Source organism: Lissotriton helveticus, chromosome 7 (assembly GCF_964261635.1).
Source record: "Lissotriton helveticus chromosome 7, aLisHel1.1, whole genome shotgun sequence".
Lineage (NCBI taxonomy): Eukaryota > Metazoa > Chordata > Amphibia > Caudata > Salamandridae > Lissotriton > Lissotriton helveticus.
The window spans coordinates 765839106-765857260 of record NC_136068.1 but is presented as its reverse complement, the minus strand read 5'-3'; the positions used below and the strand labels follow the sequence as shown (position 1 = coordinate 765857260).

Below are 18155 nucleotides of genomic sequence, written 5' to 3'. Positions count from 1 at the left end.
ACCAGTGATTATCCAGGTCCTTATTCCATCACTCTTCCGTGCTTAAAAAATCATTGCGGAGATAGCGTAATTCCACCTTATGTCTTTATTTAACTTTTTCATATGTCTACTGAGTGCCCACCCAGGCATTTCACAGCAACATGTAAAGGTAAGGTTAAAGGTAAAACATACAACCGAGTAGGACCATTCCTTTATGCCCAATGCATTCATCAGGGGTCTCTGCAACAGATACAAAACAGCTCAGCTGACTGCTCACTACTACCCTTCATTTGTGCAAAAAATTATCACCACACGCAGTATCACCTCCCCCGTCACCTCCCATAGTTCGCCAAACCTCTTGTTCAAGCGCCAGGCAAATACTTAGCCCTCTTTCACCCGCACCCACTATCATTTACCTAGCATACTGCCAAAATGAAACTAGTTTGTGTAGAACCTCCAAACCAATAAATACTAACCCCTCTACCAGCTACCCTTATACTTACAAACATTAAAAAGCCATCTTGCCTGTGTCCCTTCCTATCAAAACAAAATTACCTTACTTTTGCTCCATACAGGCAACAGAGTAAACAGTCACACTTTCAAGCGCTATCCTCAGACTACAACCCACAAAATGCAAGCAAGTTAACCAACAAATTGCTTTCGTTGTGCAGGTAAGCAAAAAAGGGCTGAACTATGGTTCACTGTGACAAAGACACATCTGTTCAGTCAGCTCATCTAAATGGTTCCCATCTGTCTACCCCAGTTCACTCCCGCGCCAGGACACTCCAGAGTATTAGTGAGCGCTACAAGTCTTTATAACTGTGGCATTATGTAGTTATCTACTTCTATATATAACGGTTATTGCACACAATAATACTAAAACCATAATAAGCAGCAGTTAGTATCAAATTGGAACTTCTACTTATTAAATTCACATAATATATATCTGCTATGAGGGTTGTCCATCACCAGTACTGTACAGCCAAAAAAACAAACCACCAAATGAACAGGCATGGAATAAATGAAGAAATCTGTCACACATTTACTGGATAATTTTGGAGGACTTTAACCCCTTCGCTGCGGGGGATATTCCCCCGCTGTGCTGGGGGGGAGGGGGGCGCGCACAGCGCTCACATGCTCATGACGAGCTGAGCTCGTCATGAGGCACGACGCTCCTGTGCTCATGACAAGCTCAGCTCGTCACGGCGACATCCGTTCCCGTGGAACGCTCAGCACAGCAGGGGAATTATCCCCGCATGCGAGCGTTCCACGGCTCATGACGAGCTGAGCTCGTCATGAGCACCGGAGCGCCGTGGTTCATGACGAGCTCAGCTCGTCATGAGCATTCAAGGGGTTAATATAGTCCATTCACTGCAGGTCAAATATCTATACAATCTGACAGCTTAGTTTCATCTCACATAGACATTCAGATATAGGATGATAATAAAAATGCCTCTACATATCTCTCCAATTTTCTCTCTCCCTTCAGCTCAGGACCACAACTATGCACAAAATCTAAGATTGGACAACCCAGTGCAGTAACCAACTAAGCAGACTATCATATGAAATACAATAAAGGGACCAGCAGAGCTGTTCAAAGTTAAAAGAACGATAAAAACCATAAAACGACGTCGGTCTTTAACACTTCCCATAACATAACGGCACCTCAGGGGTCCGCACGCATGACAAGGAAACACTTCCTACATCGATCAAAACAAAAACAACATCCTTACAACTCCACACCCTACATGGCGTAGAATGTCACTTTTGTAGGCAAGCACTTCAGCGAACCACTTATGGGTAGTAAGTGCTGTGTATAAATGCTACAATAAAATACATTCTCATTGTTCCTCAATCAAGCCTTTATTTCCTTCATGCTACAAAATTACATTTAATACCCAATTTCACCTCTGTAGCTGTTCGGCTGCACTACTGGCTACGTGCTCAGACCATGGGACTGGTCAAAGTCTGATGAACTTTAGCCTTTCAGAAAACACGCAACACATTTGGGAAGTCAGAGACCCAAAATAACGATCAATTCCAAACAGTTTTCTTGTTTATTTTTTTGATAGAGAAAAGATAACATTTCGCACATACAACCCACATTGCAAGATCACCATTCTGAGACGTTTTAACAATCATTACATTTGCTAATAGCAACAAGTGTTATTATCAGTGCTCAGACACAAAGGGACTGTGGTGTGAAGTGCTATATGAAAAATTGGTTTCTCGTTTAGCAGTATTATTACCAAAAGATACATTGGCACTTTCCTCATTACTTCCGTATAGAAAGGATGACAGGGTTTTGAGGGGGGATCATTAACTACATTAGTGAGAAGACTTCTTAGTCAAATGCAGATTTCCTATTTATCATCCTTACTAATATCAGCGTTTTCCCCAGAGACATGAACTTAGTGCCTATCTTTCTTTCTGTGCCACCGCAGGATGGGTGCTACAAGAAGGTCGAGAATGCTAGAAGCCTCCTATTTTCTTTTTTTTTTGTAATGGCGCAATTCTCAGCTTTTCGCTGAAGTGTATGGGCCCCCAGAAGATTTTTGGGTGACTGAATGTACAATGTGGAACTCCGAAAATGAAACAGGGAAAATCTGAAAGTGATGTTTGTCAGCAAAATGTAGATTTCTCACTATTGCTTTTTAATCGGGTCAAGGCATCACCAACAGCAAAAGGAGGGCACGCACATAGCTGAGATTATTATGCTGATGCTGTTCAGAAATACGCATAGGTAAGGATGGCACCTTGATGGTTAAGATCTTCAAATAAGAACCTCTGGAACGATTCGTCAGGACTACCAAGAAAAGTATTGCTGCATTTATTGTCAGTAGCTTCTGGCGCAATACACCATACCAACCCCTATTTGCCAGCCATCAAGTGGCTAGCAGGGAGTATAAGTGAACTAGCTCGTAGAGGGCAACCTCAAACCAAAAGTGGAGCGACAGTGATTCAGGCAACAAGACACCCAAAGAAAAAAAAATCCTGACAATGATAAGTTGGGCAGTGAACCATGAAGCGCACAGTGTAGAACATATATCAACATTAAAGTACCATTTTACGCAGAGTTGACTTATTTATATCTGCCAAACCTAATTTTACCAGGGACAAAAGAAATTGGAACACAGTGTTACAGTGTTATGTGTGATTATTTGTTCATGCTAACCCAAAATAATGTCTATTTGGTAGATCTGTGCTGTAAAATAGGATTTACTTTGGCTTCGCTCTTAAAAAAATTGCACTTGAAAATGAGCAAACACTCTTCTCAATAGGTCAGCTTGTTTCGCCTTCACCCACTCACCACACATTTCTATTAGCCCCAAGTGTCCCAGAGTCTCATACAGTGGGTGGGGCTCACACACTAGTCACTAAAAGGAGAACTCCGCCTTTCTCTAGGATAGGCTCATAGACCCCGAATCAACACCAACCAAAGATTTCTGTATTTAGTATGATGTGCACAACGCTTTCAATTCGGGTTCCTAAAAACCACCACATTTAGAGCTAAAATATTTTGTGTTTTAGCAGTGAATTTATGACCATTAAGCGTGATCTCTCCTCTTATCCCACAGAGCAGGTTTGAAGCTCAGGTACAGGCCGTGAGAGCAAATCTAGACTGCTGTAGTAGACATCACCTCCTATTGCTCTCCATTTCTCATCTACACAACTCGTTTCACACATAGCATGCTCTAGGTTTAATAACTCAGCTAGCAAACCTCGGGATAAAAGACTATGCCATGGATGGGAGCACGATATTAAAAACGAAAAAGGGTAAATTACTTATTTGTCACATATGGTCATATGTAGAGGGAATCCAAAAATGAAAGTGAGGTTGTGGGATATGTTAAAGAATGAATATGATTTATGTGTTCTACAATGTGTCCTTTTGAACTCCAATGAGTCTGTCACCAATCAGACCAACTTCTCTCCAGCCACGCCATCTTAGTATTCACAACCTAACAAGAAAATAATAATTCTCTTTAACTTCTACTGGGTGGGTGGCTAACAGGCAGATTCAGAAAATAGCATATTTGTTATAAGCCACTGCAATGTTCTCAGTTAGTCAATATGCTGTAAATGTGGACAATAAAAGCATTGGGCACAATCTGCAAAGCTTAGCTATAAGTGCTTTTGCTTAATGCAACTATAGGTTTAGTCATTCTTTAACCGTGATTGTGGTGCACTATGATTAGTTACACTTGAAACGACATGCCAGTTCATTTTTTAAAGTAATTTTCCTGAAGCTCATTGGTATCGCCACTTCACATACTTTAATCTGAACACTATGGTGGTTCAACTGATGTGTTGACCTATGAACAAGTGATCCAATCGTGGAATCACAGCCACTGCTTTTTTCAGTCCCAGTGCTACTAACAAAAAAGGCTTTTGAGTTTAAAAGAAAAAAAACGGGAAGAACAATGCATTTGTAAGGATAATTACAGCTGATGTTTCTATATACAATTAAACAGAAAAATAACCTACTGGTTTTTGGAAGTATGCTCCATTAGGAAAATAAAGTCCCTCATGAAGCGGTGGCATAGCTGATTCTTCTCCGGGGTCCCAGACATCATGGTCAGCCACACAGGCTCAGAGATCCGCGGCATAGTGTACAGATTGCAAATAGTCGTCCTACAAGATGAAGACATGCGCATGGAAAACCAAGGGCTTTTACTTGCGGTAAAGATTCACAAAGTTTCAAACAAAGTGAGAAATCTATTGTTTCGGTTATGATGTGCATGAATTTCAAACTTTTAGGAAACCCGCAAAAATTAAGAGTAGATAATTAACTTTTCGGACTCCTCCATACTGTCCCACAGAGCAAGGAATCGGAAATCGACGTATATAAGGTGTGAGCATTAGGACATTTAATCATTTTTTTTTATTAAAGTACAAAAAAAAAAATCTAAGAGGAGAAACTTTTCCTTGGACAATATTGGATTTGCATGTCCTTTTTAGGTCTCGGAGAGGCGTGGGTGGAGCAGCGAAGCTGCTGGCATGCCTCTGTGAGAGATATTGTTTCTAAAAAGGGTACTGTCCGCCCGCCCCCTTTTCCATTGGGAAGCGTCAGCGTTAATGGTAAACGCTGGCTTCCCATTGGAAAAGAGGGGTTTTGGGTGCCACCCTGTCCGCTTTTCGCACTGCCCTTCCGGACAATGTACCCTGTTTTGTGGCTGGCGTAAAAGAGCATTCTTATCTGCTTCTTTATTTAACAAGCAGATAAAAACATTCTTCACGTCAGCTGCGAAGCAGGCACAGACGCGCACGGGGTCATGGGGAGGATAGAGGGATCCCGGCAGACTCTGTGATTTGCACGGGCAGTCTCTCCTCGCTTGAACCTCCCACCCCCCTCGGAGTGTCCTCCGGCTGTCAACTGCTCACCTGGGTCTCACCTGAGTTACAACTGCACCCGCCCCTCCCCTGGGCCTCGCCACTTTGGAGCCGTCCTCTGAGTTGAAGATTCACCCTTCCCGCCCTGGGGCTCTCACCAGGACTCAGCTTGTCTGCCTTCCTCCCTTACCCCACACCCAGGACTGTAAACCACAGTGTAGGGACAAAGAGCCTCAGAAGGGCTGTGATGTCAGTTGATAGGGTGCGGGTCAGTGGGGAGTGCCACCCGAACAGCCACCCTGTCACTTATCAGCCGAGGCTGCAATCCGTACACACCACACCAGTCTCGGAGAACGCCGCGAGCCTGCGCCTGGTGGGGCGGCCCGGCGCCCGGAAATGTAGTTGTTTACCTATGTATTTTTATAGCGCTGACTTTACCCACAGGTGCCAGAGCACTTCACAACAGAAATAGATTACATAATGTACATAAATTAAATTAGCCAAAAATGTTAGGACATTTACAGTAATCTAAGAGCATTAAAGAATGGCAAACATTGCAACAGTCATTAAATTGAGTAACAAGATGCGGACTGGTGCCAAGTAAAGGACGGTGTCCAATGATGTCGAAGTAGAGAGGTAAGCCTCAAGGCGGTGATCACTGCGGAAAGTAAACCGGGGAGGTACAGACAGGAGAGGCCTGCTGAAGTGTCTTTGAAAAAGGGCTTTCAGCTCGGGTTAAAGATGGCCTATGTTGCAAAGTTTAGGAGACTAGGAGTTCCGTAACCTGTTCACGTTTCCTGAAAAGCATTGGGCCGTAAATGGTTTCTTTTTAAAGGTTGAAGATTCTAGCAGCAGATTCACAATAGATTGAGAGGTACCCTTACAAACGTAGGGGGCACAGTCGATTATGACAAAATCAGGGTGGTGTCCCCCACATGACATTTGATCTCCTTACACACCAGGCTCACACCTATTCACACTCTTCCTCAGAAAACTAAACTACTGAGCCCAATTATATGTAATAATGTTACATTTTAAGATTATAGTAGTAGTATAACCTCTCTTTAAAAAGTGTGCTATTAGTTTAGAATAAAACAGAGCCTGCTATATTCTGATGTTACTCAGGTGGATATCTCTCGAATGTATACAGGCACAATTTATACAATAATACAAACAGAATAGAAATATATTAATTCATCAAAAACATTTTACAGAAGTCACATTGATATCTCACATCTTTCCATCCAGATATACAGAATATACCCTGAAGGGGTTTGTTTTTATTCTGTGATGGTCTATCACCACTGGATAATTCAAGCTCGTCAGCCAGGTAACAAGGAGAGGGTGTGTGTAGGCCTTGCGAGTGATACATGCCATATTGTGAATAGCTTCAATGGGCAGCCAGTTAACTAAAACCAGAATCTGTGGAATATAGTCATTCCTTTTGGCCCCAGCGACTAAACGTCCTATCGAATGTAGGACTGATTTAAGAGGAGTAAGAGGAATCTTGGGAAGACCAGTAGGGAGAGAGTTACTGTAGTCCATTCTAGATAGCACCAAGCGATGGAACAGGAGGTTTGAGATCTTGCTCTGGAATGAAGCCTGGAATTCACCAGGCAATTAAAAAAGCACGTTTCTCCCCGTGGTGTTCATTTGTGATTGGAAATTGAGCCTTTTGTCTAGGATGACACCTAGGGATTTGGTACTGTTGACAACAGTGGGTTTGCTGGTAAGGATGTTGAATGAGCCCATTCAGGGTAGTATTAAGTAGTGTGATGAAAGTATTTTTCATTTTTGTAAGACAGAGCACAGGTGTGACAATTACTTATTGAGTAGTGTTGTATACCAACAAGCTGGGCTACTAGAAGCCCACACCACCTCCCTTGAGTAAACCTTGGATTGCTTTGCTTCGATTTCCTGACCGTGTCAAGTGCTACAACTGGATTTTTGGGTCCCAGTTAAGAGAAACTTGCAGACTTGTTACATGTGAAGGGATTGCATCCTTCCTAACTAATAATCCAAGTTCTGGCAAATCTCTCAAGAAGAAAGGGCTGGAAAGCCGGATTCTTTAAGCGTGGGACACACTTTTAAAATTCTAATCGAAATCTACTGAGCAGCAGGGATTTTTTTGGGGCGAATGCAATGCACAGCACATAGGTATTATGTCTTAGAGTCCTGATGATAAAAGTATATGGCCGAGATCTTGGCTTTAAAGTTCCTTTCAGTTCCATTGTTTCGGAGTTTCAGTATAGCACCAACACAGTTTATTCATCAGAGGCATAACTTTATCCTCTCTTGTAATTATGTCATAGTCTCATCAGAGCTTTCCTTAATCAGAGTTTCTCGAATAGACAGATTTTTTTTATTGGTGGACCTGCAGGCATTTTAACCTTTGTCAGAGCAGGGAATTAAAGACTGGGCCCTGCGCAAACGGTAGGATTCAACTAAAGTAGGGTTTGGGATCTAGAATAAATATTTAAATAACTAAGACTTAACATTTGGGTCATGCAAACAGAAGTCCCTTACCAATAGCCAGGAGCCTTCTGTGATGTCTCAGGTTAGAACAGTAAGCATAAGTACCAAAGTACAGCCACTCGTTCTAGCCAGAAAACTCAAGCCACCTGCAAGAAGTTGGTGAGAACCACATGTCTGGAGAACAGCTGACATGGTTGGGCAAATGGCCTCAATACCTTAACCCCCTCCTGTCAACCACCTTGCAGCATCAACCCACTACACACTCGCCATGTACAAGACCCAGAGCTATGCTATGGCAAACCCTCCTTATGGATAGTAGCCCTTCTTCCTCTAAACCAACATTCTACACCAACTGTGATTCAGGTATGAAGACCACCGTGGAAACATTACTGGAAGAATCACAACCCCAGTCTAGACAACCACACCCAACCACAACCACACACACACAACCACACACACAACTAAGCCCAACCACACACAACCACAACCACACACCCACAACCACATACACACCCACAATACACACTCAGCCCCACAACCACACACACACACACAACCACACATACAACCACACACACAACCACACCGTCACTGCACACTTTCACCAGGCACAGACACCATCAGTCGTCAGTGCATGCTTTCACCGGGCACAAACACCACCAGGCGTCAGTGCACACTTCCACCAGGCGCGCACACACACACCACCAGACGTCCGTGCACGCTTCCACCAGGCACAACCAAGCCCAACCACACACAACCACAACCACAACCACACACCCACAACCACATACACACCCACAATACACACTCAGCCCCACAACCACACACACACACACAACCACACATACAACCACACACACAAACCCACACATACAACCACACACACAACCACACCGTCACTGCACACTTTTACCAGGCACAGACACCACCAGCCGTCAGTGCATGCTTCCACCAGGCACACAGTCCACCAGCCGTCAGTGCACACTTCCACCAAGCACACACACCAGCAGCCATCAGTGCACAATTTCAACAGGCACACACCACCACCAGCCATCAGTGCACACATCAATTGTTAACGCATCCACAATTAACTATTGTAGCAATCGTAGTATGGTGCACTTTACTTTTAAACATATTCATCTAAAGCGCAGCATACAACCATTGCTACAAAAATAAATACACTTTTTTGGCCTACAATTTATAAACTTTTGTTGCAATTAGTGTTGCAATATTTAGCAATACTTGTAAACAACAAGGGTTCCCTGTACGAAAAAATAACAGTCAACCCCTAGGTCAGGGAATAAATCAGTGGAAAAAACTACCTAGGCAGTAATTCTAAAATAATAACACAGTAATGCAAGGACCAACACTAAGAGTGAACAGTTTCCAAATAGTTACACAAGTTTATTGCAATCACATAAACAATAGCTAAAAATATACATTTCATAAAAATTGAATATACATCAATCATAACCTAAAAATTCTTAAACATAGAAGAGTAAGTTGTGTGTCGACGCGTTTCGGCGACCAGCGCCTTTCTCAAGACAAATTACAACTTTCTGCAAAAAATAAAACAGTATATAGTTTAATTTTTTTCATTCTCAGTTATTACGATATTATCTTAACATAAATATGAATAACTTAAAAGATGACTAGTATAAACTACGTGTTCTATTTAAGCAAGGAAACACTGTTCAAGCAACAAAGGTCCTAAAATAATCAAAACACAACTGATAATCCAAAATTGGCGAAGCATAAATCACATAACATGACCTCTATTGTAGCCTGCTGCTATTTCGAATATTACCAAAGTCTATTGATGGCATAATATACTATTAATACATGGTCTCATTCTTTCATTCCCTGATATTTAATGAACGTTATATCACAAATAATTATTTCTAAAACATGATAGTCTCAAACTAAATACATCAATTTACGTGTCAGAAAGAATTCTCAATGCCTACATCAGTCATAAGTGATCAGGATAAAGCTATGAATTTCATTCAGATAGGACAGATACAAAGGAGAAGTTAGAGACCATGTATTAATAGTATAAATAGAACACGTAGTTTATACTAGTCATCTTTTAAGTTATTCATATTTATGTTAAGATAATATCGTAATAACTGAGAATGAAAAAAATTAAACTATATACTGTTTTATTTTTTGCAGAAAGTTGTAATTTGTCTTGAGAAAGGCGCTGGTCGCCGAAACGCGTCGACACACAACTTACTCTTCTATGTTTAAGAATTTTTAGGTTATGATTTTTATGAAATGTATATTTTTAGCTATTGTTTATGTGATTGCAATAAACTTGTGTAACTATTTGGAAACTGTTCACTCTTAGTGTTGGTCCTTGCATTACTGTGTTATTATTTTAGAATTACTGCCTAGGTAGTTTTTTCCACTGCAATATTTAGCAATGCCACTAGCTCAAACTTAATTATTGAGTGACCTATTGCATTGCAAATGCTTGTTCCACCCTGGAAACGTATATATTCCTACTGATTATTATTAAGTGCACATTGCGGTCGAAAAATTCTGCAAATCATGAATGTGAAATAGTATTTCCAAATTGATCTTTTTAGTTTAAATCTTCTTAGGCATATCTCAATAAATATCAGTCTACTCTGAATAAAACCTCAACGAAGGCAAATACTACTCCATCTGCAAAACAAATGTCGACATGTCAATTTGAAAATAATGAACATCCTGCAATAACCACTGTCGAACTTACGAGGGCACTTGTATTTAGGGCCAAAGTACTAAGTGCAGCAATGCAAATGCCCCTTCAAATACATCCCTTCTGTTCCCAATCCGAGGTAAAGAGAAAAGTCGCACACAGGCGATCACAGACAGGGTGTATAGTCTAGGGCAGAATCTGCCCAGGTAAGGTGCTGCTCGATTTACGCCAGGCTCTGTCAGGCCTTCAATGGCACGTGTCAGTCCCGGAAAAACACCTCTATACCTGTAGAAGCTCGATTTACCCTGCCCGTTTCCAGGTTGCTCAGTTGAGCCCGGTGACCACATAGCAGTGAACATTATAAAGTTAATTTAAAACAACTGAAAGAAGACAGAAACGTAGGTACAACCTCCACACTTTAACTAAACTTCTTTGCATAATGCCACGACATTCAAATACATGTTTGTGTTGAAAAGCTAGCCTGGTCCCATGACACGGTATTTACTATTCTGGTAACAGTGGCTGGGTCTGTAACGGATAGTGCTTCCTCCGAGGGCGATCAGGTTCCAGCTGGCTGCTCTCCAGCAAGCATGTGACTGCAGCGAAGGGAATCCTCAATACCAGACATTTCAGCAATAACAGAGCAGAAGCCCAGAGTGAGGGGGAGGGGGGCGAGAATTGCGTGTGGGGAAAAAACTCCTCAGCAAGGATTCCTCTATTCGGGACAGCCTGGTAGTGGAGCCAGCAGAGTCGGAGGACTGCCAAGGCATGTGCACCCCTCCACACTCTTGGAACACTGTAGCTGGTTTACGTTTCGATTTTTAAAGTCTTGATTTTAGCTCCCTCGTCCTGAAAGGGGTTCCATAAGAGTAGTCCTTAGCAAACCACAAACGTTGACTCTATACTTCCACTGTTTAACATCCAAACCTTTTGTAATATGACAAATGACAAAGCAGACTACTAACAGAGTAACAAGTCAATTCCCTAGAAAGAGACCATTTAAAGGTTGCATCGGTGGCAGCTTCTCTGTACTACAACAAAGCGCATCTTTGGAGGATGGTCAGTCTCCATAACTAATCTATCACACGTTGCAAATGAGTTTATGCAACGATTAGCTAACTACACAGACCAGATTTCGGCCCTGCGAACTGCTTTTTTACACATTTGCGCATTAACACCGTGTTTCACCAAAAGGTCAAACTCGCACGCACGACGTAAACTGTACATTCCTCTGCCCCCTGGGGACGCTGTGGACGTGTTTTGTAGGTACACGTGCTGATCGGCACACACTAGCCAGGACGTCCTTGACCTTAACCGAGGGAAGTCAGGGAAAATAAAACCAGCATGAGACTACAATTTCGTATGCGGGTTCAAGAAATGCTAAAGTGGTTTAAATTTAGGAAAGGATTTTAGTCCACAGCTTGCCAACACATCCGACTGTAAATCTAGAAGCAGGCATGCAAGAGGCCTGGTCACGAGTATTCTGCCATTAATCTGCCGCATGATAAAGCAGGCGTCCAAGAAGCTGTCTCCTAGCATGGTAGGTCTCATTACTCGGCTCCCTGGAAAGCAGCCAATGGCTTTCTTTCTTCGCACTGGGGCCATTTACAGACCCGTTGTAATAATCTTGGAGGTGTAGCAACAGAGGAATAGAAGAACAGCATGGTGCAGAAGATGAGGTTTTCATGAACTCTGCTATAAAGCACCAAGTCCAGGGTCTTCCGCTGTTCCACAGCCCACGTGTGGCTGGCATTGAAGAAAGGTGAAGGCTGAATTAATAGTCCCAAGATTCTTATGCCAACCAAGGTGAAAGGTTACTTTGGAGCACTGAGATGCGGTTGCTCCATTTTAGGAGAGGGCTCAATTTGATATTTTCTTTGTGATTGCTTCAGCACGGCTACATTGCTTTACTTTATCTAGTTCGATTATATAAGAAACCATCATGATGTGAGCACTGTAGTGAGCTTTACGATGCCTTTCAGAAGTGGACACAGAAAAAAGTAAAAACATGAAAGACGAAGGAGATGAGCTTGGACTGTGGTGATCTGCTTGAGTGCTCGCCTGATTTTGATGTGGGTGGCGCGCAGTTCACCCAATGGACACAATGAGAGAAGACGAGAGCACACTTGACCTCATTCAGGGCTGTGCCAAATCTCTAAAGTACAGTGAAACCCTCGAAATTTGAGGGTGCCTATGCCTAACTGCCACTGGCCAGAGCAGAACAGTAGGAGTAGGCCACCTTACTTCTTAACAGGACATCTGGTTTTGGTGTCCCATCCATGAGATAGCCCTGCCCATGAAGAATCATTATTCCACAACCTATTGGTTCAGGTATGCCACCATACCGGTTAATTATTTGGAAGTCATCCTGAACCCAATCTACTGTACATGCCAGTTTTGTGGGTGCCTACTCTTGTGGGTCGTGATGGCACCGGCAAATCTTTAAAAACATGTTTTTATTGCATTTCAAATAAAACAAAAATGAAACCATTATTAAATCAAAACCAAAAAATCATCGACACCATTATGCAATCTTACGTCTCTGATAATTCTGCAAGAGATACCTGGCGAACAGTCGACAGTCCCAGACTTAACATACAACTATTGGAATTGCGTTACCCAGTCTATTCCAGTCATGGCCCCAGTATGCTGAAACATATGTTACGCATCCATTTAACCCTGTGAGTCAGGCAAGTTCTGATTTTGTAGTAGCCGACGTAATGGCTCCCAGATGTCTCTAGGTCTAGAGGACATCAGCAATTCTACTGTACTTTCCAGTTTTTTGGGTGCCTACTCTTGTGGGTCGTGTTGGCACCGGCAAATCTTTTTATTTTTTTTTAATTGTATTTCAAATAAAACAAAAATGAAACCATTAATAAATCAAAACCACAAAATCATCGACACCATTATGCAATCTTACATCTCTGATAATTCTGCAAGAGATACATTGCGAACAGTCAACAGTCCCAGACTTAACATTCAACTAACTATTTGAATTGCGTTACCCAGTGTATTCCAGTCACGGCCCCAGTGTGCTGATACATATGTTACGCGTCCATTTAACCCTGTAAGTAAGGCAAGTTCTGATGTTGTAGAAGCGGACGTAATGGCTCCCAGATGTCTCTAGGTCTAGAGGACATCGGCAATTCTTCTGCATATAGCTCAAGGTTTTCTCTGCAGTATACCATGTCCCTAATCCAATGCGTCGTTTTTGGGGCCTGCTTAGTATCTCATGTGATAGCTACTCTATGTTTGGCTAGGAGCAGAGCAATACGGATACATTTCCCAGTAACTCCCTTCACCTGAGGAACACAGCATTATAGACAGATCTGTGGTGTACACTGCATTTCCACCCCAGACATTTCCAAAATTGCTTTCATCACTGATGCCCAATAGCTCCCACACTAGATGCATAAAATCCGCCTCCCCGAACCCACACCGTTTACGGCTACTGGTGTCTCTCAGCCCGTATCTATGTAAACGCAGGGGCGTGTAGTATACCTGGTGTATATATTTTAAATGAATGATGTGAAGATTCCCTTTAGGAGTAAGCCTACCCGTCAGACTGCACACATGCTCCCATTCCACATCAATCATAGGGGTAGTTAGCGCAGCATTCCAGCGATCAAAGCTCCTAGTTGAAATATGTGGATTCTCAGCTCTAATAGCTCTATAACACTTTGTAATGAGTTTCTTTTGTGTAGGAATTGTAAGTATTAGCTGTAACGCTTGAAGGGTCGGAGGTTCCGATGGGTATGTAGGGTAGTGCATTTTAATAGCATGTCTCAGCCGGTGGACGGAAAATCTAAAAAGCAGTGAGGGATTGGTTATGTATTGCAAGTCCGCATCAGCGAGAAACGTCCCACCAAGGAAAATATCCTGCATAGTGCTTAGGCCCACCTCCTCAAGTAGTCAGAGAGGATCAGCCTCGTGCATCACAGATAGTGCTTCATGATATTTGAGTGGCATCGCTGGGGTGTAGTGAGGCAGCTTATTTGTAATATGTCCAATCGCTTGCCATGCCGCAATGGTAGTGTTTATGGTATTTATTTGTGTTTTAGGTGTAGTGCGCCGCGCATGGGTGATAATGCTCAGGAGGGGTTACTGGGCTAGCGTCCTCATCCTCCACCGCCACATGGAGGATGAAATCATGCCTGTTGAACCAGTAAAAAGCGTATTGTGCCTTAGCAGTCAAATAGTACATGTATGGGTCTGGCACTCCAAACCCTCCCTTAGCATAATCTAGTATGATAGTTGCCCATGCCACTCGCGCCTGTTTTCCTCCCCATACAAGTCGCCCCAGTGCGGCTCGTAACGTAGTGAAACATTTCTTCGTCAATCCTACAGTGATATTGGAGCAAAAATACAGAAAGCGTGGCAGTCCACCATTTTAGTAAGAACGATGTGATCCGCCAGAGACAGCGGAAGCACTATCCAATTATCTATCTGATGGTCCAGTGTCTCACAGGCTCGCCCATAATTTTCTTGCACCACCACATCTGGGTCACGATGAACCCAAACACCCAGATATTCAACTGGTTCCGCAGTCCACACTATTGGATACTCCAGTGGAGGTGCGGGGGTAGATACAGTCAGGGGGATAATGAACGACTTACCCCAGTTGATATTGAGGCCCGATAAGAGCCCATTCTCTCAGCACCTGTGACAAAAATTGAGTAGGCTCTCGTAGAAACAGCACCATGTCATGGGCATATAGAGAAATACCAACTGGGTGAAGATTAAAATTGAGAGCTGCCTCCCTAGGTCGCTGACGTATCACGCACGCCAGAGGCTCAATAACAACAGCAAAGGCGACAGGGGGCAGCCCTGGCGGGTGCCTCTCTGGATGGAAGAATGCTCGGACATCAATCCACCTACCCGAATCCTCGCAGACGGGTCAGTGTATAAAATCTTCACCCACCCCAGAAATAGTGGAGGAAAACACATTCGTTGGAGTATAGAGAGCATGTTGTTCCATTCTATAGAATCGAACGCATTGGCCGCGTCCAGTAGGACCGCCGCAGCATGTGTATCCAGGTTCAGCGCATGCATCAAAGCGAAAATGGTACGTAAGTTATTGGAGGTGGAGAATTCCGGAATAAATCCTGATTGGTCCGGGAGGACCAGTCCTTGCATAAGGGGCTGAAGTTTCGTGGCCAGTATCTTAGCAAGTATTTTTGCATCAATATTGATCAGCGATAAAGGCCGATCAGATTCACAAGCATCGGGAGGCTTGTCCTTCTTGAGAAGGGTAATAATTAGCGCCTGTCTGAGGGACGGTGGTAGAACGCCTGTTTCATGCGCCTCCGCGTACACCTCGAGCAAATAGGGAGCAAGGAGGTCAACGTAGGCCTTATAAAACTCTGCTGACAAGCCATCCGTGCCCAGCGCTTTCGCATTAGGTAAGGACTGAATTGAAGCCTTTATGTCTTCCTCATCTATAGGTTGACACAAATACTCACGCTGCGCGTCAGAGAGCCATGCACAAGCAATATCCGCCAAAAACCCCTCTATATCAAGGTGAGAGTCCGCACTCCTTGATGTATACATATCAGCATAGTAACTCGTGAATTGTTCTACGATGTCTAGGGGAGCATAGTGTTCGCGTCCCAGGGCGTCCGTTATTTTATCAATGTAGCTATATTCTTCACGAGTCCTAATTTTCTCTGCAAGCTTACGACCTGGTCTTCCCCCCTCGCCATATGACCTAGCTACATGTCTATGCGAGAGGTAACGCACCTCCGATTCTGCAGCTTCATCATACTCCTTAATTAGTGTATAAATCTGGCACCGGCAAATCTTTACTGTAACCAGTAGAAGCCAAGATACAGAATTTGAAGTCATCCTGGACTCTTGGGTGCTATTTTTAAGGGACCAACTCCATTCCATCACCTCCCTTGAAACTGTGAAATGAGCTTCATCCAGAAAGACACTAAACTAGCCCCCCTTTATCACATCTTGTGTCCACTAATCTTTACCAAGAGCATGTGGACAGTATAACTTATTTAGAAGAGCCAAATTTCAGACCAAACCACCCACTGCTTCCAATTTTCACTGTGACTTTTGAGATGATTACTACAGCTTTGACAAAAGGCTTTTGCTCACCTGCCTCTCCTTACCAACTACCATCAAAGAATCTAGCCCAGACGACAAGACAACAGATATAAAAGGCATTACTCAATTCCTCGAAAGTAAGAAACAAAACCGTACTATTTACTGAAGGTAAAGCCAGATCAATTTATTGTTTAGTGATCTCCCAAACATTGTTTTGAGCCAGTGTTGAATGAAAACCTAATATAACAATTACTTAGATTTTAAAACCTAAAACACTGAATGACTCATATGTTGAATTACGGGCGTGCAGAGACCTCTGGAAGTTTTGTGTTCATTTTTTGGGACCATCTTAGATGCCCTATCGTTTCCTGATTTTAATTAAAGTTATATTCCCATTATACAAACATTAGTGACTGAACACTATAATCCTTACTGTGAGTTATCGCTGGGATCTATACCATTTCCTTGAGTGAGGCATGACTGGTCAAGAAGTCTTGCTTATCCTTTAGCAGTGCACCAATACTACAGGCAGTGGAACCTTGATGATAAACAATAGTACCCTCAAGAAACTCAGTTGAATAACCACTAACTGAGTCAGAGCCCAGAGATAAGCCTGGGCAAGAACGTGTCCAGGATACTTACATTTAGTTTGTCATGGATTAGGACTTCTTCTGATAGGGCGTACGCTGGGAATATTGAGGTTTAGGAAATGACTGATAACACAAAATCACAGAAGAGGACCAAGAAGTGAGCCAGCTACTATCTGCGGCACAGTCAACTGCTGATTGCTGTGGAAGCACTAGGCGCCTAGTTTAAAATGTTAAGAGTGATTTTTGGTACCGTATGCACTGCATACAAGCAGTAACAGACTGTGTAAAAACTCTTAAGTGTAACTTGGGTATAAGTTGATGTTTTGATGCAATAGGTCTTTCTGCCAATAATGAAGTGGGTGTTTTCCAGAATCCCATACCATTTACAGTAATTCTTTACTACGAACAACCATTGCTTTCAACGTTTCATGTAAAGAACTATGCAGTCTGACACTGTGGGACTAGGGGGAAAACCTGGACAGCGGTGAAGCAGCAGATTTAAGATATTGTAGCAGAAATCGTTCTCTCCTTCAGATTGCCCAGCCCCGAAAATCCATTACTCAGTGGATAATTTCACCCACTGAACCACTATTTCTTGTGCTGGTAAAAGCTCTTTCACTCTCCATTCCTAGTCTGTATCACAGAAGACTGCATTCAACCCACCCTTCCACAAATATTCTCAAAGTTATCATCCCCGCAAAGTGTAATCAAAACAAGCTCACACAACTGGAACCACACATCTGGCCCATTTAAAACTACATGTTCATAAATTTGGTCCAAACTCATGCCTTTAAATTGAGGACTTTATCGAATGACACTATCTAGACATTTTATTCTTTGCTAAAGTCGCGCTATCCCCAGTTTTCGCCCTCTTTCTGTTTGTTCATCCTAAAGAGCTCTTCCAAGTTATACAAAGACAGAATAAATTAATCAGTTCGTCGACTTTCACTAATATTTAAATCCTCCTCTAAGTGGCCTAACGGCTAGAGCGGTCGACCTTGTAGATGGGGAACCAGGTTCGAGTCTCGGCAGGAATT

At 42.8% G+C, this 18155-nt stretch overlaps 1 protein-coding gene across 6 annotated transcripts in view; it reads right to left on the bottom strand.

Annotated features, from left to right (window-relative positions):
* FNIP1 (folliculin interacting protein 1) overlaps positions 1-18155 on the bottom strand; it is a 333439-nt gene that overhangs the window by 89258 nt on the left and 226026 nt on the right. For 5 of the 6 annotated variants that reach the window (XM_078653129.1, XM_078653133.1, XM_078653128.1 and 2 more), the window contains one exon: positions 4468-4614. The exons of the other annotated variant lie outside the window; for it this stretch is intronic. In XM_078653129.1, coding sequence (XP_078509255.1) covers positions 4468-4614 — 147 coding nt within the window. The remainder of the gene's footprint in view (positions 1-4467; positions 4615-18155) is intronic. 6 annotated transcript variants of the gene reach the window in all.